The sequence below is a fragment of the Tupaia chinensis genome, unplaced genomic scaffold (genome assembly GCF_000334495.1).
Source record: "Tupaia chinensis unplaced genomic scaffold, TupChi_1.0 Scaffold000060_1, whole genome shotgun sequence".
Lineage (NCBI taxonomy): Eukaryota > Metazoa > Chordata > Mammalia > Scandentia > Tupaiidae > Tupaia > Tupaia belangeri.
The window spans coordinates 2,447,544-2,475,397 of record NW_006159518.1 but is presented as its reverse complement, the minus strand read 5'-3'; the positions used below and the strand labels follow the sequence as shown (position 1 = coordinate 2,475,397).

General features: G+C 38.6%; 1 protein-coding gene across 1 annotated transcript in view; it reads right to left on the bottom strand.

Annotated features, from left to right (window-relative positions):
- The window catches only part of MLLT10 (MLLT10 histone lysine methyltransferase DOT1L cofactor), a 292,936-nt gene that overhangs the window by 101,848 nt on the left and 163,234 nt on the right, over positions 1–27,854 (bottom strand). The window contains 3 exon segments of the mRNA XM_027776734.1: positions 12,940–13,035; positions 15,568–15,661; positions 21,360–21,463. Of these exon segments, the coding sequence (XP_027632535.1) occupies positions 12,940–13,035; positions 15,568–15,661; positions 21,360–21,463 (294 nt within the window).

The following is a 27,854-nucleotide window of genomic DNA, read 5'->3' as shown; positions in this document are numbered from 1 at the left end:
ATTTTTTTAACGATTTTTTTTTTTATTATTATTCAATTTGACCAAAAAGAGACAGCAACAGTGACAAAGAGAGAAAGCAAGCTGCCAGGTCTGGGACTTGAATCACAGTCACATGGGAGTCGAGCACCTTTACTACCATACCACCTGACAGCTCAGAGCTGGGACCATTTAATAACGAAGGAACTTGGGGCCAGACAGTGGCACAGTAGTGAAACACAACGCTTTCTGAGGCAATACCACATGAAAATTTTCCTGGTTAAAGTCTAGAGACCTTCCTGAGGCTGCTGAACACACACTCAGGATCTGGCGCTGGCTGAAGTTTGCAGGTGGATGATAGCATCAGGACTCTAAGGATGTTAGATATCTCCTCTCACTCAAGGAAAAAATAAGTAAGGTTTGGAAAGTTAATAATGAATGATTCTGAATAACAAAAATGTATGAGAAAAAAAGGAATCTACACATGTATAAAAATGCTGGGTATAGATAAAATTAAAAATCATACAAATTAAATCATAGAATAATACAGAACTCAGATCCTATGTAATACATCCGGAAATGTATCCTGGGGTTAGCCAGGTAACATGGCGGTAAAAGCAATGGATCCCACATGGTCAATGGTTTGATTCAAGTCTCAGACCTGGAGGGTTGAAAAGCATGGCAGATGTGTGTGTGTGCATACTCAAATTCCTTAAAGAAAATGGAGAAAGAATTGTGTCATCGCTGTTTCCCCCACCCCAGGGAGTGGCTTTCTCACTTATCCTCTCTCTCTGTCCTCTGAGAACACATGCACCTTATAGCAAATTAGAAAAAAAAGGAGAACAGAAGAGAGAGAGAGATAAAGAAAGAAAAAGAATAAAGGCACCCAAGTTAAGAATGATGTTGCATTTTTAAAGGATTCTTTATTAAAAAAAAAAAAAAAAAAGAGAGAGAGAGGGAGGGAGGGAGGGAGAAAGAGAAAGAAAATATGACAGAGGCTATATGCTGTATACAGAGTCTCAAATACTTACTATCTGGTCCTTTACATAAAAAGTTTGCCAACCATTGTTTTATGTCGTAATCTTTACTCACCTTGTAAGTGCAAAAGAGTATTCTCCCAATCAAAACTAGTACATATAAAAGTGCTAATAGGACATACAAGAAGCTCATGAAAAATATGTATTATGAAGAAGTATGCATGCATTTCTAATTTTTTTGCACTAAAAAACACTTCTACTTTAATTCCAGTTTTTCCATGAACATTCTGAAGCTCCCTTGTATAAATAACTCTCCAAACCACCATGGATGGATCTCCTTCCTGGGTGGTCAAGCAGAAACAGTACAGAACTCCAGGACAAAGAAAAGCCACAGCTTTGACAAAAAAGATTTACACATACCAGAGGTAGCACAAGATGCATTAGGAAAACAAAACTCTGCAAAGCTAGTGAAAAAAGGCTAGCGGGAACTAGAGACTTAAAGTGAATTATCGCCAACTGAGTTCAATAATTGCTCTTACAGCCCCAGCTGTTACAGACAAAATCCATACACAGACTGACGGTACATGGTAGGATGTCTTGGGCATTTTCAATGCCTCTTTGCCATACCACTCACACCAAAGGATCAAGATCAGTTCTGCACACACGAGCAAGGCTTCCAATATGTGTTTGAAGTGGTTCCCTGGAAAGACCTAAATACCCTTCCTGTTTGCCACAAATAGGTATGTCAGGATTTAGTGCAAGTGCCTCTATCCTCTAATTTCTAAAGCTCTCACTATTGGATGGAAAATTAGACACCTCAGTCTCAATAGCTCTGACTGTGTTGTTATCACACCTCTGTCAGCAGGGTTGGCTGAAGCCAATAAAATTCAAAGACTTGCTCAACAAGCAAAAATTTCTGGGAACTATGGGAACAGATTCACAATTCAAATTCCTCTGGCAGTCAAGCAAAAAGTCCCATCTCTTTTAACTATCACTATCAAAAAGGAAACTGACTACTTAATTAAGCTTTTTACATATTTAAAAGTCATATGCAGCTCCCTTCAACATTCTACTTAGTCCTTTATACCAACTATCCTGAAAACATGCATCTTTAGAAAGGAGCCCAAACCAACAGTTGGATTGGGAACCGCAGTAAAAGCTGCAGCACCTTCTCTACCTTTGGGTGCCCGTCTTCCACTTCAGCTACAAGTTTCTGTTAATGACGATATCACCATCAGGATCCTCTGGCAAAAAGCCACCACTCCAGAGCCACTTGTTTAGGTTTTGCACTTGTTACCTCCCTGACATGGCTGACAGCAGCAGTTTGAGTCCCAGACCTTGGCAACTGGCTTGCTTTCTCTCTCTCCCCTCCACCCCACGCCCAGTCAAATTAAAATAAATAGATAGTTAAATAAAATCATTCTTTTAAAGAAAAAGTTTCTGGGGCCAGCAGGTGGTGTGGTGTTTAAGGGCGCTGGACTCCCACATGGCTGACTATGGTTCAAGTCCCAGACCTGGAGGCTTGCTTTTTCACTTTCCCTCTCTTTTGGTCAAATTGAAAGTAAATAAATAAATGAAGTTAAATAAAATAACTATTTTTTTAAAAATGTTTCCTGGGGTAAGCAGGTGGTGTGGTAGTTAAGATGCTGCACTCCCACAAGGTTGACCATGGTTCAAGTCCTGGTCCTGGCAGCTTGAAAATCACACTGGTGCATGTGTGTGTTTGCCCAAAATTCCAGAAGGAGAATGGAGGACAAAGGATTGCAGGGTGGCCAACCTCCCTAGGGGGCGGGGGTGATTTCTCACCTTCCCTCTCACGGTCTGTCTCTCTCAGGGAAGCACATATGCCCTACAGCAAAAACACACATATGCACCCAAACATGTCTGTGAATCTGGTTGGCTGACAGGCTGAGGGGAGGATCACAGCATGGTTGAGACTCTGTAAAGAATACCCATTTCTCTCTCTCTTCTGAAATAAACTTTTTTAAAAAAGAGGTATATGTTATGTTATGTATGACTTACCAATAAATACTTTCAAAAATTGATACTGTATGGTTTCCGAGGTCATAAAATACATTGCAGCTTTTGCCTTGATTTCAGCAAAAGACTAGGTGCTATGTCATATGACATTCAAGCAGCCCTAAGGAAAAGTCCATGCATAAAGAAACAGCCAGCACCAATTTGCCAACCATTTGTGTAGGCGATACAAGGATATCCTCCAGTTTTGGTCAATCCCTCCAACAGCTGTAATCTGAGCCAACATCATGAAGGCATTCTGATGAGACACCCTGGGTTACATATACCTTCTTAAATCCAAATTTCCAACCCACAGAATCTATAGGATAATAAATGTTTACTGCAGCTTTCAGCCACTAAATCCTAGGGTAGGTTGTTAAGGTACAACTGGTACCTAACACAGATTTACAGATTATTCCTGGGAATCTGTTACTAAAAACAGAATGCTAACAAAACCTAAAAATGTAGGAGTTTCTTAGAACCAGGCAGGAGGCAGAGGCTAAGAGAGCTTTCAGGAAATTACTTAGTGAAACCTTAATGAACATGGAAGCAACTGTTACTGGAAACCTTACCGCCTTTAAAGAGGCTGCTATTAGAAAAGTGAGAAAAACGAAAAATGAAAATTGGAGATGGAGGTCCTTGTTATGTAGCAATGGAAAGTTTAGCAACACTTATTGCCTGTGATAACATGAAAAACAGAAAATGAATTTAATAAAATGTTTGACGTAACTAAAAAGATTTCTAAGTATTCTGTTAGGGCCAGCAGGTGGCATAGTGGTTAAGGTCCTTAACTCCCACATGGACGACCATGGTTTGAGGCCCAATCTGGCAGCTTGCTTTCTCACTTACCCCCGCCCATGCCTGCCTGCCTGCCTCTCTCTCTCTCTCTCTCTCTCTCTCTCTCGCACATGTCCTATAGCAAATTAAATAATAACAATAAATAAAGTTAAATAAATAATCCCTTTTTAAAAACAATATAGGGACTCTGTTGAAGGTGCAGTTTCATTTCTCCTTACTGTTCATAGCAAAATGCAGGAGTATAAAAATATGCTAAAGAGATGGGGCCAGCAGGTGGCCTGTGGTTAAGGTGCTGGACTCCCACACAGCTGACTTTTGTTCAAATCCCAGACCTGGAAGCTTTGAAAATCACACCAGGTGCATGTTCAAGTATGCCCAAAATCCCAGGAGAATGGAGGAAAAGAGACTGCAGCGTGGCCGTCCCCCGGAGGAGTGATTTCTCACTTTCCCTCTCACTGACTCTCTCTTTCACTAGCCTAATTAAAGGGAGAATTATTGATAAGAAGGAACCAAGAATTTCAGGTTTTAAAAATTCCCAATCTCGGGACCAGCAGTTAGTGTAATGGCTATGTCACTGGACTCCCATGTAGTCGACCACGGTTCGTGTACTGGACCCAGTGGCTTAGAACTCACGCCGGGTGCGTGTGCGTGCGTGCCCAAGATCCCGAGAGGAGAATGGAGGAGAAGGGACTGCAGAGGGACCATCCCCCCTGGGGGATGATTTCTTGCTTTCTGTCTCTATGTCTCTCTCTGTCTGGCAAGCGCACGTGCCCTATAGCGAAAACCTCTCAAAAAAAAAAAAAATCCCAATCTCTACAGCTAAATTAAATGCTAAAATTAAAGAATGGTTTGCAAAGATGTGTATAGAGTTGTTCACTTTCAAAAAGACATTGTACGATAATAAATGCAAGGATATTGCTATAAAAATCCATTGTTAAGGGCAGAAGAGACAGCACCTCAGATCACAGGACGCAACAGAACTTTCAGAGATGCCACGGTCATGAAAGACAACGAGAAAATATTTCAGACTAGGACAACTAAACACAATGTGTGGTCTTGGTTTGGATCCTGAGCCAGAAAAAAAGTTTCTGGTTGGGATGGAAGACATGAGTAAGTAAAATCTGAATATAATCTATAGATTAGATAACCATCCATAGCAGTATTAATTTACTGATTTTGATAACACTATTGTAATCAGGCCAGCCTGTGACTTGGTGGTTAAAAGTGGCTGGATCCCACATGGCCAACCACTTGGTTTGAGAATTAGACCCAGCAGCTCGAGAAATACACCAGGCATGAGTCCATGTGTGACCAATACCCTGAAATAAGGAAGAAAAGAAAGAAAAGAAATTACAGTGTAACCACATCCCATGGGGTATGGGGTACTTTCATGCTTTCCCTTATCTCTTTCTCTCTCCACAAGCATACGTCCCCTCTGGTATATTTAAAATAAATAAATAAATATGGTATTATAATCATATAGGCAATTCCCTTTTATTGGGTTGTCGAGAAAGCCATGACACGATTTTGCATAGGAAACACAGAAAAATATGTCATGACTTTCCCAGTGACCTAATACATGCTGAGGGCAGTCACCGGCATAGTTAAGGCAGATGGATCCCACATCAACCATGGTCTGAGTCCTGAGCCTGGTAGAGGGGTAAAAGGAGGAGGAGGGACTACAGTGCTGTTGTCCCCCTAGAGGATTTCTTTCTCTCATTCCCCTCCCCTCGGCCAGCACATGCACCCTATTGTACAAAACTTTAAAAACGACACGCTGAAGTACTTAGGCTAAAGAGGGATTAAATCTGCAATTTACTCTCTAATAGTTCAGAAAAAGATCCTACACAGGGAAAGCAAAAGACAGCAAAGGAGAGGGAAGGATGGACATGACACAGTTAACATGGCAAAATATTCACATTTGGGATCCTTGAGTGATACACAAGGATCATCTGTAGTATTTCTCTTCAACTCTGAAATTATTTCAAAATCACAAGTTAAAAAAAAAAAAAAAGCCTCACCAAACACATACCCTAGTCATTCCAATCTGTTGTTTCTGAAAAGTCCTGCCCTCTCTTAACTCTTTACATAATACTGAAACCAAAAGCTTCATCCTGAGTACAAAATTTGTACACAAAAAAGGAGCTGCCAGGTAAAAATGTGAAAAAGATGTACAGACGTAATGACAATGATTTGTTTGAGAGGGCCACAAAAGAAAGTAGTCTGGCAGCTTGTTTTCTTGCTCTCCCTCTCTCTCTCTTTCTGGTCAAACTGAATAACATTACTACTAATAATAATAAAAAATAAGGTAAAATAATTTTTAATAATTATTTTAAATTTTATTTATTCATTCATTTATTTTAATTTGACCAGAGAGAGAAAGAGAAAGAGAGTGAGAAAGCAAGCCACCTGGTCCAGGACTTGAACCGTGGTCGGCCATGAGAGAGTGTCCAGCGCCTTAACCACCATGCCACCTGCTGGTCCCCAAATAAATAATTTTTTAAAAAGAAAGAAAATTGCCTGGTTCTCTTCCAAGAGAGGGGTAATCCTAAACAAAATGACGTCCTGCCAATCCTTCAGGTTCACTAACCAAAAAACACATCTCCCATGGTGCAACCAGATGGTGTAGTGGTTAAGGCGCTATACTACCACATGGCAGACATGGTTCAAGTCCTGGACCGGGCAGTTTGCTTTCTCACTTTCCCTAACTTGGGAGCGCATGTGCCCTATAGCAAATTTTAAAATAATAAAAACTAAATAAATCATTATTTTAAAAAAAGAAAATCCCTCTCCCACAAACTTCCACTATACCCTAACTGTTCCTATTGGCAATAACTTCAAAATTGTTACTATCCATTAATAACAACAGACTGGAACCAGGGGCAAAGAAGAAGAGAGTAGGATGGAAGATTAATCCCATCTCAATTGTAATAAGGAACAGATGGGTTTCTAGCGCACCTACTTTGAACTCAGTGTTATTTCCACGTAACACAATCACCAATGGAGACTTGGCTATCAACTATTCTAATACGTTTATGATACATTATAAATTAATTAGCCCTGATGAGAAAAAAAAATATGAGTTTGAAGATCAAATAACTACTAATGAAATTATATAAATGCAATAAATAATCACTGATTTTGAAATAATGGCCTTTACAAATAAATCTCTTATGGGAACCAGCAGTTAGCGTAATGGCTATGTCTCTGGACTCCCACGTAGTCGACCGCGGTTCGCGTCCCAGACCCGGTGGCTTAAAACTCACGCCAGGCGCGTGTGCGTGCGTGCCCAAGATCCCGAGAGGAGAATGGAGGAGAAGGGATTGCGGCATGACCATCCCCCCTGGGGGGTGATTTCTCGCTTTCTGTCTCTATGTCTCTGTCTGTCTGGCGAGTGCACGCACCCTATAGTAAAAACCTCTCAAAGAAAAAACAAACAAACAAAAAAACAAACAACAACAACAAAATAAATCTCTCGTGAAATTAAGGAGCCTCCCAATATACCACATGCCTCCATGTATGAATTCCTCTACACGTCTTTATCCTTCCCATAGCTTACTCTGTAAATTCAAGGATTTAAAAGCCAAACTTAATCTATTTTCTTCTAACCACTCCCAGGTACTGTAAGTGACCTCAGACCTTGTTGACCTCAGACAAGCCATTCAACCCTGCTATAAAGACAGCTTTAGGGGCCAGCAAGTGACAACAGGTAAAAACAGCTGATCTTATACGGCCAACAGTGCAATTCAAGTCCTGGACACAGCAGCCTGAAAACCACACTGGATATGTGGGTGTGAGTGTCTAAAATCCCAAGAGAATAGAGGAGGAAGGATTGTGACACAGTCATCCTTCCCTGTGGTGTGCTTTCTCACTTTCCTTCTCTCTCTCTAGTGAGCACACACACCATCTAGCAAATTAAAACTGAAATAAATTAAAATAAATAAATAAGATAGTTTCATTGTTCTTAGAGATTTTAACAAGTCTTCAGTCTGGAGTTAGATAGAACTAAGGTTGGCATTTTAAAAATTTTCGGATTGATTGTTATAAACGAATTAGGGAAAAAATCTGTAGGGTCCTTTGTACTTCCTTTTTAACGATCACACAGACCTCAGAACTCAAGGTTTAAGAGTTCAAGATCCCACATGACTGACAGCTGTTCGAATCCTGGCTCTGGAGGCTTGAAAAACACTCCAGGTGTGTGTCTATGCAAGTACAAAAATCTTGACAAGAAGAAAGAATTGAGAAAACGGGATTGTGGTGTGATCACTCTCCACTGGCAGATTCTGTGTCTCTCTTGCACATGCATACACTTACATGCACCTCTGGCATTAGATTAAAAATAATTAAATAAATAAATAAATAAAAACAATAAAGAAGCCAGGCAGTGGGAAAGCAGCAAAAGTGAGACTTTCTAATGCAACCCCACATGGGAAGGTTCACAGTTCAGGTTAGGAGACCTCCCTGAGTATTGCAGACCATGTACTTGACAATGACCCCACACTAGTTGAAGGCAAGGAGTGAATCACATCATTGAGATCCTGGTGTGGTGCTGTCTTTCCCTCTCTGTTACTTACCACTTTGTTACTGAAGGAAAATTAAGACTCTATTTTATGACTGACATATAATGAGTAGTATATACATTTTATCTCTGCCCCTAGCTCCTGGCACAGTTTCTAAAATCCATGTAACATCATGAATGACTGGAACATTTTGTTGTAATATGTGGTCTTAAACACAAAATTTCTACTACAAAACTTTTTAAAAAATAAAATAAAACTTGAAATTCCCTGAATAGGAGGAGAAAAAGGCTGTATCCGTTATTCATAAAAAGCCCCTTTCGACCATGCATGGGTTTATGCCAATGAGCTTACTCTCAGAGGATTGTGGATGATCACCAGAGGAACTAGTCATACAATCAGGGGCTTTCAGCCCTATCCCTGGGCCTATATGGAAGGGAGAAGAACTAGAGATTGAGTTTAATCTAATAGCCAATTATTTAATCAATCATGCCTACATAATAGAGCCACCACACACACACACAGGGAGTTCAGAGAGCTTACATATTGGTAAATACATCAAAGTTCTGGGCTGACACACCAGAGAGGGCACAGAAACTCTACATCTCTCTCACATAACCCATCCTATGCATTTCTTATATCTGGTTGTTTCTGAATTGCATCATTTCTAATACAGCAGTAACAATAAATAAAGGTGTTTCTTGGAACTCTATGACCCATTGTAACAAATGTATGAATCTGATGAGAGGGTTGAGAGAAACCTCACAGTACACAGTTAGTTGTTACCTGACTTGCAGATGGCATCTAATGACTCAGTCTTGTGAGATTGAGTGCCTGACCTATAGAGTATGGGTTAATACTGAGTACTTAGTATCTGCAATGAATTTCAGGACACCTGATTGGTGTCCAGAGAACTGGAGACTTGTACAAAGAAAACCCATACATTTGTTGTCAAAGTGTAAGTAAAGAGAAGCAACTAGTTTTCCTTTTAATAATGAATATTAACTAACATTAAGAGTAGAAGATGCAGGAACCAGCAGTTAGCGTAATGGCTATGTCACTGGACTCCCACATAGTCGACCGTGGTTCGCATCCCGGACCTGGTGGCTTAAAACTCACGCCGGGCGCGTGTGCGTGCGTGCCCAAGATCCCAAGAGGAGAATGGAGGAGAAGGGATTGCGGCGTGACCATCCCCCCTGGAGGGTGATTTCTCGCTTTCTTTCTCTATGTCTCTGTCTGTCTGTCTGGCGAGCGCACGCGTCCTATAGCGAAAATCTCTCCAAAAAAAAAGAGTAGAAGATGCTATTAGGCCAGTAGGTGGCGTAAAGGTTAAGGCACAGAATCCCACATGATCAACTGAGCAGCAAGTCTCAGACCCAAGGGCATCATATCAAGCATATTTGCATGCATGCCCAAAAATCCTAAAAGGAAACTAAAAGAAAGGGGACTGTGGGATAGCCATCCACCCTGGGCCATGATTTACCACTTCCCTCTCTCTTTATCATTCTCTGATTGTCTCTCTCTGATGAGTACACTTGCCCTATAGCAAAAATTTAAAAAAAGAAAAAAAGAAAAGAAAAAGTCTTCTTAAACAGTACCACACCACCCAAACTGTTAGTGATTAAATTAAACTGCTATATAGAGTTTTGCTTAATGTCAATATGTACTTTGGGGAGCGAGCAGGTGGCACGGTGGTTAAGACGCTGGACTTTCACATGGCCGACCACAGATCAAGTCCCAGACCCAGTGCCTTGAAACACACCATGTAGTTTGTATGCACGCATGCTCAAAAATCTTGAGAGGAGAATGGAGAAGAACTGCAGTGTGGTCATCGCCCTTGGGAGGTGATTTCTCATTCTCACTCTCTCTCTGTCACTGACGAGTACACGTGCTCCATAGCAAAAATCTCTCACAAAATAAATAAATACGTACTTTGGCTCCCTTTAAAATATATGGCAAATTTTCAAATTTAATGAATAAATGCCCCTAATTCAAAGTCATATCTCATCATGAACTTTTCTTCTCTCCTAGCTGGCACTGTACAATTAATATTCAACCACTGTTAATACAGCTTGATTCACACAGAAACTCTCTAAAAAGCAAAAGCTATATATTTTCTTCACAGTATAAAACACAATTTATCAACAGTATTTACTTATAACTTAATAAACAGTATTTTAAAATATACAAAAAAAAAAGTACCAAAATAAGGGCAGAAAACAGAATCTAGAGAGTAGTACCAATTATATCAGATGAATAATTATCACCTAGATTTTGTTCATAACATACAGAATTTAAACATACTAACATTTGAATAAATTATGAGTGTTACCTTTAAATAAAACATTTTATAAATAAATATGCAGAGCACATTTTTAAGACAATCCTACTAGACGTAAAAAAATCTTGAAAGAGAAAAAAAGGAGGGAAAGATGATCTATAATATGATGAATAAGATGGTCAATCTTTCAGCTATATTATCACTTAACATCATATGATATTTTAAAAATCTATTCCAATATTCCCAAGATAAGCAAACAAGTTAATAACAACTTTATAGTGTGATCACTTTATAGATTATCAATAGACGTCAGTTTTTTTTTTTTTTTTGGAGAAGTTTTTTTGCTATAGTGTGCATGCGCTCGCCAGAAAGAGAGAGAGAGACAGACAGAGAGACAGAAAATATGAAATTGCCCCACAAGGGGGAAGGCCAAGCCACAATCCCTTTTCCTCCATTCTCCTCTTGAGATCTTGGGCATGCATGCACATAAGCCCAGTGTGAGTTTAAGCTACCGGGTCGGGAACTTGAACCATGGTCGACTACGTGGGAATCCAGCAACATAGCTATACGCCATCTGCTGGTCCCAGACATAAGTTCTTAAAAAACAAATATAAAAATGAGTTTCAGGGACCAGCAGATGGCATATAGCTATGGTTAAGGTGATGGGCTGACCACGGTTCGAGTCCTGGACCTGGTAGCTTGCTTTCTCACTTTCTCTCTCTGTCTGTATCTCTCTCTGGCCAAAAATAAAGTGAATGGATGAATAAATAAAATTAAATAATTTTATTAAAAAATTAGTTTTAAACTTGACAAAAATCAAGCTATATCAAAAATACATATATGAAAAAAGCTAGCACTTTACGTGCTTCTAAAATTTAAAGCTGAACAAAATTAACTCAATACAATGTTTCTTAACCTAGTATTCAAGAACCACAAATGACTCATATAATGAAAATTCTAACTCATTCTCTGAGCAAAAAGGAAAAAGATAATTAAATGTCTTCAGCTCAATGTTTATTTAACAGTACACCATATTTAATAACTATTCTTCAAAGAAAATGATAGCATATATTAAAATAATCACAAAGTGATCACATCTTTAAACGAGGTGATCCTTGGAAATGGCAGAACAGAAGACTATTAATGACACAACATCCTTTAAAACAAGCCCTACCTAAGAAACCTTAGTTTGTGGTTTATAAAACTTAAAATTTCATGTTTTTTTAAACTAAAACTACTAATCAAACCACCATTTTTTCATCAGCAATCCAAATAACAACAGATAACAAGATCAACAAATAAGAGCCCCACTATTATGACTTTTTCACAAAACCACTTTATAAAGAAATCAAGATGAATAGGCATATCTGCTGCCTAAGATCATAAACACACACACACACACAAACAACTGCACTAAAGTTGAGTACAAAAACGTAATCTCAAAACTACTTAAAATTTATTTACTTTGAAAAAAGCACAAATACAAATTCAAACCAAAACATTCATAAATAACTATACATTAATATTTTCCAAATTCTAAATACTTACAAACGTAAAAATACATGTGGACTTAGTTTCTAAATACTATTTACAGAAATATTTTCAAAACTTGTTAATACTGACTGTGTAAGAGTAATATCCTTCCCCTTCTGAAGATGTCCTTTGCCTCCTCACTTTCTCAAAAACATACGGTAAGTAATATGCTTCTACTACACTGGCAAAATGTTCTTAAAGAACTGCGATTTAAATATGAATGACTATAGTATTCATTTTTGTTTATTAAAAATCATATCCTTTAAGGTGAATGAAAATATAAGCAGAAAACAGGTAATTCAGAAGAAGACAGATTAGTATTTAGTCAAGCTTTTAGTGTTTTAATTAAGAGATGAAGTATTCTCAAATAGTATGACATTTAGCCTTGCGAAAAAAAATAAACCATTAGCATTACTGAAAACCAAAACCAGTCAAGAATATATAAAATTTTATAACTGTTCTATCATAAAGGAAAAACCTGATGAGATAATTACTTACATGTGAAGTAATCAGGTAATGATATTTATACCAATAAATTAACATTGCTGAAGTCAGCTAAAGATTTCACAAAACGATCACAGTAACACATGTAAGAAAATCTCTCATGTTTTCAACCCAGTTGTACGTTAAACTTTCAGTTGCACTGGGCAAACCATATTCACAAATATGGCATTATTTTTAAATTGAGTCTGTGACTTAATACTTTTTATGAGTCAAAACTTTTCTCTATTCAATGTCTCCATTTAGCTACCAAGAACTTAATTTTTTTCATCTAAAAAGGCAAAAATAAAAACTGATTAAGTAGATGTGCTACATATTTAGCAACAACAAATCGACTTACTTTTTTCTCCTTCTCATGATGTTTATCCTGAGAGTGAGAGGAAGAATCACTTAAACTTTGATCATATGACCTATTAGATCCCCGTTTGCTCTTTTTCTAAAAAAGAAAATATATATACATATATGTATATGTATATAAAAATTTAAAGACTCTTTTTGTTAGGCTTAAACCAATTTAAGGGTAAAATATTTTGAAATATCTACTAAAGTTAAAAAAGTCTCAATTTATATAATCCAGTTTAGACATCATCAACATATTATCTATTGCATTAACAAAGGAACATCTAACCCTAAACTTACTATTAATGCCATATTTTGTATATTTATTAAAATGTAAAAATAGATCATCTATTTTTAAATAAGCTACCATTAATTTTCAATGCCTGCTTTAAAAAAAAAGTTTCAACCAAAAAATAAAATGCCGTATTACAGAAGGATGCCAAGACTAGAGGAACAGAAAAGTAAATACTGGAAGAGTTACTTTATGCCACTAGGAAAAGCAAGAGGCCTTTTATTGTTATATTTTCAGAATTAAGGGATATGGTTTTCTGAAAACTTATCTCTGCAGTTCATTAAAAAAAATTAAAGGAAATGTCAATATTAGACCCATGCATTTTTCAAAGCATTACTAAAAATACTATGCACTTCTACTTAACATACTTTAATGCACAATAAAGTACAAAAATAAGTGATTAGGGTATTTAAAAGTAGGTGGTACCATAACTATCTGGTTTGCACTAAATAAAAGTGTTCAAATTCCACGCAAATGTAAAGTTCATACACTCTTACTAGATTAATAAACAGACTTTTCCCAACTACTCAGAGTAACACTGTGTCAATAATAAGAAAATTCATTTCACAAACTTCGAATTCCATTTCAGTTTTGCATTTTTACTTAGAAAATTAAGATCCCAGAATGCTTTACTACCCAGGAAGCAAAATTTTCAATTTTATAATCTCAAACTTTGTCTTAAAACACTTCAATAGTTTTTATCAGTCATTAAAATAAATCAGATTTCAGCATCAAATGATAATAGGCACACACTCTTATATGTTTCATAAATATGAACCAGAATACTGCAGGAATGAGTTCTTAAAACAGGGTCCCCTAGTAATATTAAAAAAAAAAAAAAAAAAAAGGGAAAGAAAGAAACAGCCCCATTAGCAAGGGAAAGATAATCATTTAAAAAATCAGACACTGAAAGAAAAATGAACCTTAAAAACGTTCAGTTATGAATCTGTACCATTACAGACTGAGAAACAGACATGTGGAACATTAAAGGAATTTTGACCCTTAAAAGGCAAATGACACAAATATGTTAACAATCAAATGCTACTAACTTTATTATCCATGCAACTGTGTAACAGCAAAGACTGACCAAATTTTTAAAAAAAGTTTTTAAGTTCTTTAACCCAAGGTGCAAAACAGCCTTATTTCTATTTTACTATTTTGTAAAGAAAAAAGACAATAATTTTAAGACAAATAAAATGAGTAACAGCAATAAGCAGAAAGGTAACAAGTGTTAATCTAAAAATGTATATGTACCAAAATGTCAAAGATCAATTAACTAAAAATGCTAAAATAATGTTAACATAATGTTCTTTAAAAAACCTATTGGGGGAACCAGCAGATGGTGTAATGGTTATGTCACTGGACTCCCAGGTAGTTGACTGCAGTTGGAGTCCTAGACCCAGCTGCTTAAAACTGGGCAAATCCTGAGAGGACACTGAAGGAGAAGGGACTGAGGTGTGGCCATTCCACAAGGTGGTGATTTCTCATTTTCTGTCTCTCTGGTGAGTGCAAGTGCCCTATAGCAAAAATCTCTCAAAAAAGAAACAAAAATCCATTGGGACCAGCATATGGCACAGCAGTTACATCACTGGATTCCCACATAATCAACCACAGTTCGAGTCCCAGACCCAGCAGCTTAAAATATAACCCCTGGTATGTGTGCGGAATGTTCCTAAATCCCAAGAGGAGAATGGTGGAGAAGGGATCGTGGCATGGCCATCCCCCTTAGGAGGTGATCTATCACTTTGTCTCTGTCTTTCTGGTGAGTGCAAACACCCTATAGCAAAAATCTCTCTTAAAAAAATACAAATAAGGGGCCAGCAGTTAGCATAATGGCTATGTCACTGGACTCCCATGTAGCTGACCGAGGTTCAAGTCCTGGACCCCGTGGTTTAAACTCACACCGGGCACGTGTGCGTGCGTATCCAAGATCCCAAGAGGAAAATGGAGGAGAACGGAGGAGAAGGGATTGAGGAGTGGCCATCCCCCCTTGTGGAGTGATTTCTCGCTTTCTATCTCTCTGTCTCTCTCTTTCTGGTGAGCGTACGTGCTCTATAGCAAAAACCTCTCCCCCCAAAAAATAAATAAATACAAATTTTAAAACTGCTTCCATTGAATGTAAACCAATATTTACCATCAACTATCAATGTTAACATATATTCTAAACTATAATATTTATAAAGCAAATCAAAACAAAACATGCTAATCAAACTTAATCTCGAGAAAAAATTCAAGCAAAAATAAATGGCTAATAAAGCCTTCTTTTATAAAATACTATCGCTCTATTGTCAAGCTAATTATAACCATATTACTAGTAAATTCAAGACAAATTCTTACCAGTTTACTAAAATGGTATTTACAGTAGCCACAGTATTGGACGTTATCTGCACCATTACCTTCTTCTTCACAAAGGAGCCCGGCAAACTGAGCACTGAAAATAAATGCCAAGTACAACAATAAAAACTCAAACCACAGTATAAATAAATAAAATGTACTTCCAAGCATAAAAACTTAGAAGAAAATGTATCTACTAAGAAAAATTTTTAAATTTTATTCTAGTTGTGACTAACTGTATTTCAAAATAACCTACAATAGATTTTTTTTTAATTTGCCAGTTGGATACATGTGCTCATCAGAGAGAGGGAGAGGGAAACTGCACCCTTCAACATGACATAGTCATATCACAATCACAATCCCTTTTCCTCCATCCTTCTACCCCATCAGGACCATTGGTGCACACACAACATATTTTTTCAAATGACTGAGATCAGGATGATGGGGCCACAGAGTTGGCCTGATCTTTTTTTTTTTAATTATCACACTACTTATGCACTCACCAGAGCTGGGTGGAGACAGGGGTAATGGGCACTCCTCAATGGGGTGTGATTCACACAGCAAACCCTTTTCCTACATCTCTCCATCCAGTTGGAATTTTGGTCACATACACATGTACTTGACATGTTTCTCAAGTTTTTAGGATTGGGATTCAAACCATGGTTTGCTATATGGAATCCTGCTCCCTTAACAGCTGGGAAATAGAGCTAGCCCAATCTTTTTTCTTTTAAGTTATATTTATAATTTAAAATAAACTCTTTGGGGTTAAGGCGCTGGACCTCCCACATGGCCAACTATGATTCCAGTCCATAGACCCAGCAGTTAGATCAGGTACATGTGCCTGCATGCACAAAATCCCAAGAGAACAGAGATGAAAGGATTGAAGTGTGGCCATCTACCCTGGGAGGGGTGATTTCTCACTTTCCCTCTCTCTGTTTCTCTGGTGAGTTTACATGCTGCCCTATAGCAAAAAACCTAAAATAAATAAACAAACTGTTCATCTAGATCTACCAGGGATGAAAATGTATGGCTGTTTTATGTCACTGATTAGACATTCTAGTTCTTTTTTAAGATAAAATCTTATTCTCCCAAAATTAACACTTTACACTGTTACAGGTACTCACAGAAAAGCCTTACTTCTAAGAGGCTAAAATGATGTGGGGATCCGCAGGTGGCATGGTGGTTAAGGTGCTGGATACTCCCACGTGGCTGACCATGGTTCAAGTCCTGGACCTGGTAGCTTGCTTTCTGACTTTCCCTCTCTCTCTCTGGTCAAATTAAAATAAAGGAATGAATAAATAAAATAAATCTTTAAAAAAAAAAAAATAAGGGACCAGCAGTTAGCGTAATGGCTATGTCGCTGGACTCCCATGTAGTTGACCACGGTTCAAGTCTTGGACCCAGTGGCTTAAACTCACGCCGGGCGTGTGTGCGTGTGTGCCCAAGATCCTGAGAGGAGAATGGAGGAGAAGGGATTGTGGTGTGGCCATCTCCCCTGGGGGGTGATTTCTCGCTTTCTGTCTCTCTGTCTCTCTCTCTCTGTCTGGCGAGCGCACGCACCCTATAGCAAAAACCTCTCCGGGAAAAAAAAAAAAAATGATGCAAGATGTATTCAGCCTATGGATACAGATTATATATTCTTTTTCTATAAGAATTATGTATTTAATTTTATTTACTTATTATTTGCTATAGGTCATGTGAGCTCACCAGACAGATAGAAAAAGAAAGAGACGGACAGTGAGAAAGCAAGCTGCCAAGACTGGCAACTCGAACCACAGTCAGCCACGGGAGAGTCTAGCACCCCAACCACCATGCCACCCACTGGTCCACAGATTGTATATTCTTACAAATAATATACCCAGGAATAATTTTGCAGCTTTAAATGCATCAAATCAAAGCATAGTAGGCAACATAGAAGTAAGTTATGCTTTTCAGTGAAAAGCAATCGAAGAAATAAAATTGAATCCTAAAGTTAGATTATTCAAATTTTTAAGAACACAAAATGATGATGGGACCAGCAGATGGTGTAATGGTTACATCACTAGACTCCCCTGTAGTTGAACACAGTTTAAATCCTGGACCTAGCAGCTTAAAACTCACACAGGGGAGACCAGCAGTTGGCGTAATGGCTATGTCGCTGGGCTCCCATGGAGTTGACCACGGTTCGAGTCCTGGACCCAGTGGCTTAAACTCACGCCAGGTACATGTGCATGCATGCCCAAGATCTGAAGAGGAGAATGGAGGAGAAAGTATTGCAGTGTGGCTATCCCCCTTGGGGGGTGATTTCTCACTTTCTGTCTCTCTCTCTTTTTCTTGCGAGTATACATGCCATATAGCAAAAACTTCTCCTCCCCCCCAAAAAAAAACTTGCACAGGGCACATATGCATGCATGCTCAAAATCCCAGAGGAGAATAGAGGAGAAGTGACTGTGGCATGGCCACCTCCCCCCTGGGAGGGGTGGGGGATGATTTCTTGCTTTCTGTCTCTCTGTTTCTCTCTGTCTCTCTGACGAGCGCACGTGCCCTAAGCAAAAACCTCTCTTAAAACACACACCCACAAAAAAAAAAAAATGATAGCAAAGCAGTTACATTACTGGACTCTCACATGGGTGACTGAGGTTCAAGTCCTGGACCCAGTGGCTTCAAATTCACACTGGGTGCCTTCACATGCAAGCCCAAGATCCCAGGAGAAGAATAGAGGAGAAATTGAGGCATGGCCATCCACCCTAGGGGGTTAATTCTTATTTTCCTTCTCACTGTCTCTGTCTCCCCTCTCTCCAGCAAGAGCATTCTCATATGCCCTTAGGCAAAAACCTTTTAAAACAAAACACAAAATACTAAAATTTATAACTATCATTTTGTCAATCTGACTTTCACCCTTTAACATTCCAAACTTAGTAGTATAAAACTCATACCCAGATAAAGGACTTTCACCTTTGGAAAATTAAAACAATTCCTAGAAAGGCCAGCAGCTAGCATAGTGCAGTCCCACATGGTCACTGCAGTACAGTTCCTGTACCTGGCAGCTTGAAACACTAGGCGCATGGGCGTCCATGACCAAAATCCAGAGAGGAGAATGGAGAGATGCAGTTTGGCCACCCCCGCTAGGGATTGATTACTCACTTTCTATCTCTCTGTCTCTCCAGCAAGTGCACATGCCTTACAGCAAAAATGTATCAAAAAAAAAAAATAATTCCTAAAAATAAAAAATCTCATTCCATTCCCCAAAAGTAGTCTAAAATGGACTTCATATATATGTGTGTGTATATATATATATATATACACACACACATATATATATAAAACATTAAAACCTCAGGAGGGGCTCAACAGTGAAATACCATCCTCTGTGAGTCAATCCCACATGGAAAGTTTCTCAGATGGAGTCCAGAGACCAACCTGAGCACACCAGGCTAAGACTAGACAACATCATCAAGACCCTGAAGTGAGTACTCTCTTTTTCTTTTTCTAAGAAAGAGAGAGAGAGAGAAGGAAAGGATAGGATAGGATAGGATAGGATAGGATAGGATAGGATAGGATAAGATAGGAAAGGAAAAGATAGGGAAGGATAGGATAGGATAGGATAGGAAGGGAAGGGAAGGGAAGGGAAGGGAAGGGAAGGGAAGGGAAGGGAAGAAGAAAGAAAATTAAAAAGAAAGAAAAAAAAAAAACCTTACTTAAGAAATGAGTATGTGCCTTCATTGGCAGCTAGGCATAGACTTCTTTTAAAGATACAGGGTCTTGCTATGTTAACAAGGCTGGCCTAGAACTCACAATTCTCCTGCCTTAGCTTCCCAAGTACCCAGGATTACAAACACTTAACACTGTCCCTTGCTAGACTAACTTCTAAAATTGGGGCTGTCAGGTGGCATGGTGGTTAAGGGTGCTGGACTCTGACGTGGCAGAGCACGGTTTGAAGCCCGGAACTGGCAGCTTGCTTTCTCACTTTCTCTCTCGCTCTCTCTCCCTCATTCTTGCTCTCTCACTCTGTCCCTCTCTGGTATGTATATATGTATGTATGTATGAATGAATAAACAAATAAATAAAATTAATAAGTACGAGGGTTATTACCAAACTTTATTTAGAAGTGTTATCTATTATATACACTATCTTTTGATTTTGATAATTTTACCTTTAAAATTTTATGCTAAGGAACTAACAGATGTTAACAGTTATACTGCTGCACTCACATGCAGTTGACCATGGTTTGAGTCCCAGACCCGCTGGCTTAACACTCACACCTGGGGCAAGTGCATGCATGCCCAAAATCCTGAGAGGAGGACTGCAGCATGACCATCCACCCTGGGGGGTGCGATTTCTTACTTTCTGTCTCTGTTTCTTTAGCAAGCGCACATGACCTACAGCAAAAATTCCTCTCAAAAAACCAAAACAAAACAAAACAAAAACAGCAAATTTTATGCTAAAAAATTTCTTAAATAAGTTTGACAGATAGCCACTATAACACTGAGCATGGTGGGGATTGCAGTATTTTTCCCTTGAGACACAGAAGGTGAAGAAGCACTATTATTTATTAAATCTTTACAATTTTTCAGACATGGCAATAAATTCTAATACTACATCAGCTCATTTAATCCAAATAACAAATCAATGGTCGGTGACCAGCACGTGGCGTGGTGGTTAAGACGCTGGATACTCCCACATGGCTGAACTCTCTCTCTCTGCCTCTCTCTGGTCAAGTTAAAATAAATGAATGAATAAATAGAACTAAATAAATAACTCTTAAAAAAAAAAAGTCACGTAATCAATACCAGTATTTTAAACATGATGCTACTAACGCTTACAGACAGTACACATTCAAATTAGGGTCTACTTATTATGAATTCACTCCAGTTCATACAGTTATTAGAATTATTTTTATAATAAAAAAATAAGTCCACACAAAAGCCTTCCCAGGTTCAGCCAAAGAAGCAAGAGGGAACTACTGAGGGATGGCTAAGGCCACAGAGGAGGCCTAGGTTTGGTTCCCAGCTCAATCTATACAGGCTGGGCACAGCAATGCATGGCTATATAGTTGTTGGCTGGTTGGGAGCCTAGGACAAGAAGATTGAGTCATTAAGATGCTCTCAAGAAATACCAATTTCAGGGCCAACAGAAAGCACAGTGGTTACATAACTGGAATCCCACACAGTCTACCACAGTTAGAGTCCCAGACACAGTCACTTGGAACTCATGCAAAGTGTGTGTGCATGCATACCCAATATCCCAGGAAGAAAATAGAGAAGTAATTGTAATGTAGCCATCCCCCCTGGGGTTGATTTCTTACTTTCCCTCTACCTGTCTCTCTGGCAAGCACACGTGCCCAAAAGCAAAAACCTCTTTTAAAAAAATTAAAAATGCGGGACCAGCAGTTGGCATAATGGCTATGTCGCTGGACTCCCATGTAGTCGACCGCAGTTCGAGTCCCAGACCCGGTGGTTTAAACTCTAGCCAGGTGCGTGTGCATGTGTGCCTAAGATTTCAAGAGAATAGAAGAGAAGGGACTGCAGTGTGGCCATATCCCCTCGGGGGTGATTTCTTGCTTTCTGTCTCTCTGTCTCTCTCTTTCTGGCGACTGCATGCACCTTATAGCAAAAACCTCTGCAAAATAAATAAATAAATAAAATAAAAATGAAAGAAATGCTTCCCATACTCATTCTCTAATTTAAAAACAAATGAGAATTTATTCCAATTAGATCTGTTATAATTAATATTTGGGTACCTACATCCATAATTTAGGACTATTATACCAAGCACTCAACGATACCAGTTCTGTACAACGATAGACACAAACTTACCATGTTACATGGAAAGCCTGTCGACATCCATGCTTATTACATGTCATACAAGCTCCAGTGGCTGCTTTGCTTTCTCTTCCTTGTTCATCACAAATGTAGCAAGTCTTAGGGGTGGAGAAACAAAAAGAAAAATTAAATAAAAATCGTGCAAGTGCTTAACATGAATCGTGAATCTTAATTTTATAATCATCGTTACAAATGAAGATCAGGTTTACTATATAACCTACTTCACTTCAAAACATAGATTTTTTTTTTATTTTTTTCTTTTTTTAAGGAGAGAGAGAGAGACCAGAAAAAACATGGATTTTTTTTTAGGGGACAATAAAAATAATTCTGTTATTACAAATAACAGAAACAAGAAAACATAATCAATGAATACTAATATAATAGCTCTAGTAAAAATTCAGAAAGGAAAACTGAATCTTAATCTCAAAATCCCTGTAAGACAGGAAGGCTCTTCAAAGGCATCAAGGCCAGGGGCCACGACATAATACACGTAAACACAATTTTCTTAAAGCCTCCTCATTCTACAGATGAGTATCTCTGATAAATATAGATGCAAAAATTGTCAACAAGATACTTGCAAATCATATCCAGCAACATATAAAAAAGATTATTCATCACGACTAGGTAGGTATTATTCTAGGGATGCAAGTGTGGTTCAATATATGCAAGACCATAGGGAACCAGTGTTTAGCGTAATGGCTATGTCGCTGGACTCCCACGTAGTCGACCGCGGTTTGCGTCCCAGACCCGGTGGCTTAAAACTCACACCGGGCGCATGTGCATGCGTGCCCAAGATCCCGAGGAGAATGGAGGAGAAGGGATTGCGGCGTGACCATCCCCCCTGGGGGGTGATTTCTCGCTTTCTGTCTCTAATATCTCTGTCTGGCGAGTGCACGTGCCCTATACTCAAAAAAAAAAAAAAAAACCATATGCAAGACCATAAACAGAATACACCGTATTAACAGAAAGAAAGATTAAAAAACTTCATTTCAACCGATACAAAGCATTTGATAAATACAATATCCCTTCATGATTAAGACTCTTAGCAAGATTAGTATAGAAAGGTCATTTCTCGACCCAATAAGAGGCATATATAAAAAACCTATAGCTAACATTATACTGAATAGGGAAAAGCTAAAAGCTTTTCCACTAAAAACTGGTACTAGACAAGGCTGCCCACTTTCTCCACTTCTTTTCAATATAGTGCTGGAAGTCTTAGCTGATGCAATGAGAAAAGAGAATAATATAAAAGGCATTCAAATAGGCAAAGAAGAGTTGAAAATATATTTATTTGCAGATGACAGGATGTTATACGTAGAAGACCCAAAGGTTTCCATGAAAAAAACTTCTCAAAGTAATAAATGAATACAGTTTTGGGTCAGGATACAAAATCAACAACCAAAAATCTATAGCATTTCTATATATGAACAAGTTGAACAAGGTAGATCTGAAGAAAGCAACCCCTCTTATCACAGCTACAAAATGCTTAAGATACCTAGGAATAAACCTAACCAAGGAAGTCAAACACCTTTACTATGAAAATCTTTTAAAAGTTACTGAAAATGGCACAAAAAAGTAGAAGGACATCCCATATTCCTGGATTGGAAGAATTAATATCATCAAAATGGCAATTCTACCCAAATTAATCTACATATTTAACACAATTCCAATCAAATTAGAGGAAAACCTCTTTAGCAAATGGTGCTGGAAAAACTGGGTAGCCACCTGCAGAAAGATGAATCTGAACCCCTATCTGTCACCATTAACAAAAACCAACTCAAAGTAGATCAAAGATGTAATCTAAGACCACAAGCTAAAAAACTAACGTGGGAAACACTGGGCGAACTCTGGGAGACATTGGGGTAGGCAAAGACTTCTTAAGCAAGACCCCCAAAGCAAAGACAATAATCCCTAAAATAGACAGGTGGGATTACATCAAATTAAGAAGCTTCTGCACAGCAAAGGACACAGTAATTAGTGTGAACTGACAACCCTTGGAATGGGAGAAAATTTTTGTTAACTATACCTCAGATAAAGGACTGATAACTATAATACACAGGGAACTCAAGCGGCTTACCCAAAAATAAATGATTAACTCAATTAAAAGACAGGAAAATTAGCTGAATACAAATCTCTCTAAGGAAGACATACAAACAGCCAAAAGCATATGAGGAAATGCTCAACATCCCTCATCATAAGGGAGATGCAGATTAACCACAATGAGACACCACCTAACCCCTGTCACAATGGCAAAGATTAAAAATACAAATAATGATGAGTGTTGGGGGGGTTGTGGTGAAAGGGGAATTCACCTACACTGTTGGTGGCGAAGTAAATTGGTCCAGCAACTGTGGAAAACAATATGGAGGTTCCTCAAAGATCTACAAATAGAACCACCATTTGATTCAGCAATCCCACTTCTGTGTATCTACCCAAAGGACAGGAGAACGCTCAGTTGGAAAAGTGCTTGCAAATTATGTTTATTCACAATTGCTAAGACATGAAACCAACCCAAATATCCATAAACAATGAATGAATTGAAAAAGTGTGGTTCATGGTGCCAGCAGGTGAGGTGGTATTTAAGGCACTGGAATTCCCACATGGCCGACCATGGTTCAAGTCTCAGACCTGGTGGCTTGTTTTCTCTCTCTCTCTGGCAAAACTCACATGATAAATAAATAAATAAAATAATTCTTTAAAAAAAAAAAAAAGAAAAAGTATGGCACATACACTCTATGGAATACCATTCGGCCATTAAAAACAGCAAAACTCTGGCATTTGATAGAAAGTGGATGAATATGAAAGATTTATTGCTGAGTGAAGTAAGCCAGACTATTTAAGAAAGACACTGTATGTATCCATTTAATATATACTGAGTATCCGCACTTACAGTAAAAGTTGAAATACTGAAGGACATAAAAGCAGTGAGAATAGTTATGGACGCTGAAGACTGTGTGGAATGAAGGTGGAGAAGGGAAGAGTACAAAGAAGGAAATCAGGGAGAAAAAAAAATAGAGAGGTATGACTTTTGTGGCACACAGAAATGGTCTATTACCTGTTAATGAAAACATGTAGAGCATTCTCAACTGGACTGGTCTGAGAAGTATCTTGTGTTAGGTAAATTCTTTTACAACCCAAATGATGTATAGCAATCAAATGTTTTTAAAAAATGAAAAGAATAAAAATAAAATTAAAATATATAATAATCTGAAAAAATGAAAAGCTATTTGGTGATGATGGTGTGTATAGTCATGTCTTTGTCTTGACTGATATGCATGGTAATCGTGCTGGAAAAAGAAATGTTATAGACTGTAAAGATATATGTGATTAAATGTAATATAAAAAATAAAAATAAAAACTTCGTTAATATGACCAGCTTCTGTAACACAGGTGTAAAAATTATCTGTCCATGAGGCTGGCAGGTGGCATGGTGGTTAAGGATGCTAGACTCCCACATGGCAAATGATGGTTCAAGTCCCGGACCTGGTGGCTTCCTTTCTCACTTTCTCTCTCTCTCTTCCTGTTTCACTATCACTCTGATCAAATTAAAAATAAATAAAGTTAAATTTAAAAAATTATCTGTCCTCTGCAAATAATGAATGGTTAAGGAAATAAACATATGTAAGGAGGAGTTGAGATATAAAAGACAAAATGTGAGTAAGATCTGGATCATTCTTATTGTCCATAGGAAATCCCACATGGGACTGTCATTCATCCCACCAACCTGGCAGCTGATGGGAAGAAGAGCTTTTAGTTAAAATAGGATACAGGTGGCCCAGCACCTTAAGCCAGTGAACATCCAGAGAAACTTTGACTGAAATTGGGTTCAATTCCCACGTGGCATGGAGGTTAAGGCCATTGGACTGACACATGGCCAACTGCATTTTGAGTCACAAACCCAATAAATTAAAATTCATACCAGGTGCATGTGCATATGTGCCCAAAATCCCAAGAGACGAATGCAGGAGAAAAGGCTGTGGCATGGGAACCAGCAGTTAGCGTAATGGCTATGTCGCTGGACTCCCACATAGTCAACCGCGGTTCGCGTCCCGGACCCGGTGGCTTAAAACTCACGCCTGGCGCGTGTGCATGCGTGCCCAAGATCCCGAGAGGAGAATGGGGGGTGATTTCTCGCTTTCTGTCTCTATGTCTCTCTCTGTCTGTCTGGTGAGCACACGCGTCCTGTAGCAAAAAAATCTCTCCAAAAAAAAAAATAAATAAAAAGAAAGAAAAGGCTGTGGCGTGGCCATCCCTTCTGAGGGGTGATTTCTCACTTTCTCTCCGGTGAGCATATGTGCCTTTGAACAAAAACCTCTCTCTCAAAATAATAAATAAAAAAAATAATACAATAAACAAGTACCTAATTAATATATAGTAGCACCTTTTCATAGCTCAAACGAATGACTAGGTATGTGATAAATGACTGAATAATATAATCTATTAATATCAGTGTACAATGAATAAAATTATCAACTGACTAGAAATTGAACACACAAAAATTAATTTCTAGTTACATGTAATCAGGTGATACATGTTGCAAAACGATGTGTATTTTAGACAGGGGGAGATTTTTGCTATAGGGTGCATGCACTCGCCAGAGAGACAGAGAGACAGAAAGTGAGAAATCACCCACCAGGGGGATGCCCATGCCACAAACCCTTTTCCTCCATTGTCCTTTAGGGACTTTTGGGCACACATGCACAGGGGTCTAGCATAATTTTAAGCCACTGGGTCCAGGACTCGAACCATAGTAGACTATGTGGGAGTCCAACGATGTAACCATTTCGCCATCTGCTGTTCCCAAAAGATGTGTGTTTGTAAACAATAATAATTTCCAAACACTAATAAAGTATAGGTACAAACTACCAACTTCAATAGGACCATATCCTCATGTTTTCATCCACTCTGTACATGATACCAAATAACACCATGCAACAATATTTACAAGAACATAGTTCCAATAAAACCTACTATCAGGACCAGCAGTTGGTGTAATGGCTATGTTGCTGGACTCCCATGTAGTCAACCACGGTTCAAGTCCTGGACCCTGTGGCTTAAACTCACACCAGGCATGTGTGCGTGTGTGCCCAAGATCCTGAGAGGAGAATGGAGGAGAAGGGATTGCGGTGTGGCCATCCTCCTGGGGGTGGGGTGGGGAGGTGATTTCTCGCTTTCTCTCTGTCTCTCTGTCTTTTCAGTGAGCGCACATGCCCTATAGCAAAAACCTCTTTAAAAAACAACAACAAAAAAAAAAACACCTAGTTGAATAAATCGTTGAAAAACAGAAAACCAAGACTAAACTGAATTACAATACCATTTTACACCTCTAAAAAAGTATAATCTCAGAGCCAGCAGGTGGCATAGAAGTTACAGTGCTGGACTCCCACATGGTCAACCACAGTACAAATCCCAGACCCAGAGCCTTGAAAGTCATGCAGGGCACATGTGCATGCATGTCCAAAATTCCAAAAGGAGAAAGGAAGAAAAGGCATTGCGGCATGACCACCCTCTTCCGGGGGGGGAGTACTTTCTCACTTTCATTCTTTCTGTCTCTGTCTCTAGGGAGCACATGTACCCAACAGCAGAAAAATCTCTCTTAAAAAGAAAAAAGTAGAATTTTAACAAACCAACTAGTCACACTAAATAAAACCATCTCTGTTCAAAGTTCAAGAAACTTAAGCAATTACTATGAAACAATTTAACATACATTTTCTATCTACAAATCATCAAGAAGATTAAAAAAAGAAAAGAACCAAGCACATGAAACAACATTTTGTAAGGGAGAATTTGGAAAAATATACAAAACAGAACTCAAAAGATACCTCACTAACTACACAAAAGAATGACAGTAAATAGATACCACTATTTGACCGGTGGATAAAAATTAAAATAATGATTTTTATTTTAAAAGAGGAAGGAGTCACGGTGAAACGGGACAGGAATGGAGGGCAAGACATTTAGAATGACAGAGTAAAGAGCTCCATGGATACTATCCCCAGAAAGTAATCATTTCACAAGTGAAAATACTATTTAAAGTGTCTGGAAATGTCCTACAAACATATAGCAAGTAGAAAAACATTTATTCATGAAAATCTACCAAATTTCAATTAAGGTCCCTGGCATTTGAGTCATGACCTGCTCCCATCATCCACCCATATCTCCCAGAGAATGAAGTTCCACTCTTAGGTGAGATGGCCAAGACAATGAGAAGCTCTCTCTACTCCAGATCCTAGTATAGAACTACAATTTCACCTTAACAACAGACTGTCAATGTGTCTCATCCTACTACAGTTAACTGAAACCACAGAAAGCAAAAATCACCCATAAGAAAGGACTACTGTGGGACCAGCAGATGGCATAATGGTTTCGTTGCTGGACTCTCATATAGTAGGTAGTAGTTTTAGTCCTGGATTCAGTGGCTTAAACTCACGCCGGGTCCCCCGGGGGCTCACGCCCCCGGCGCGTGGCGGCGGCGGCGGTGGCGGCAGA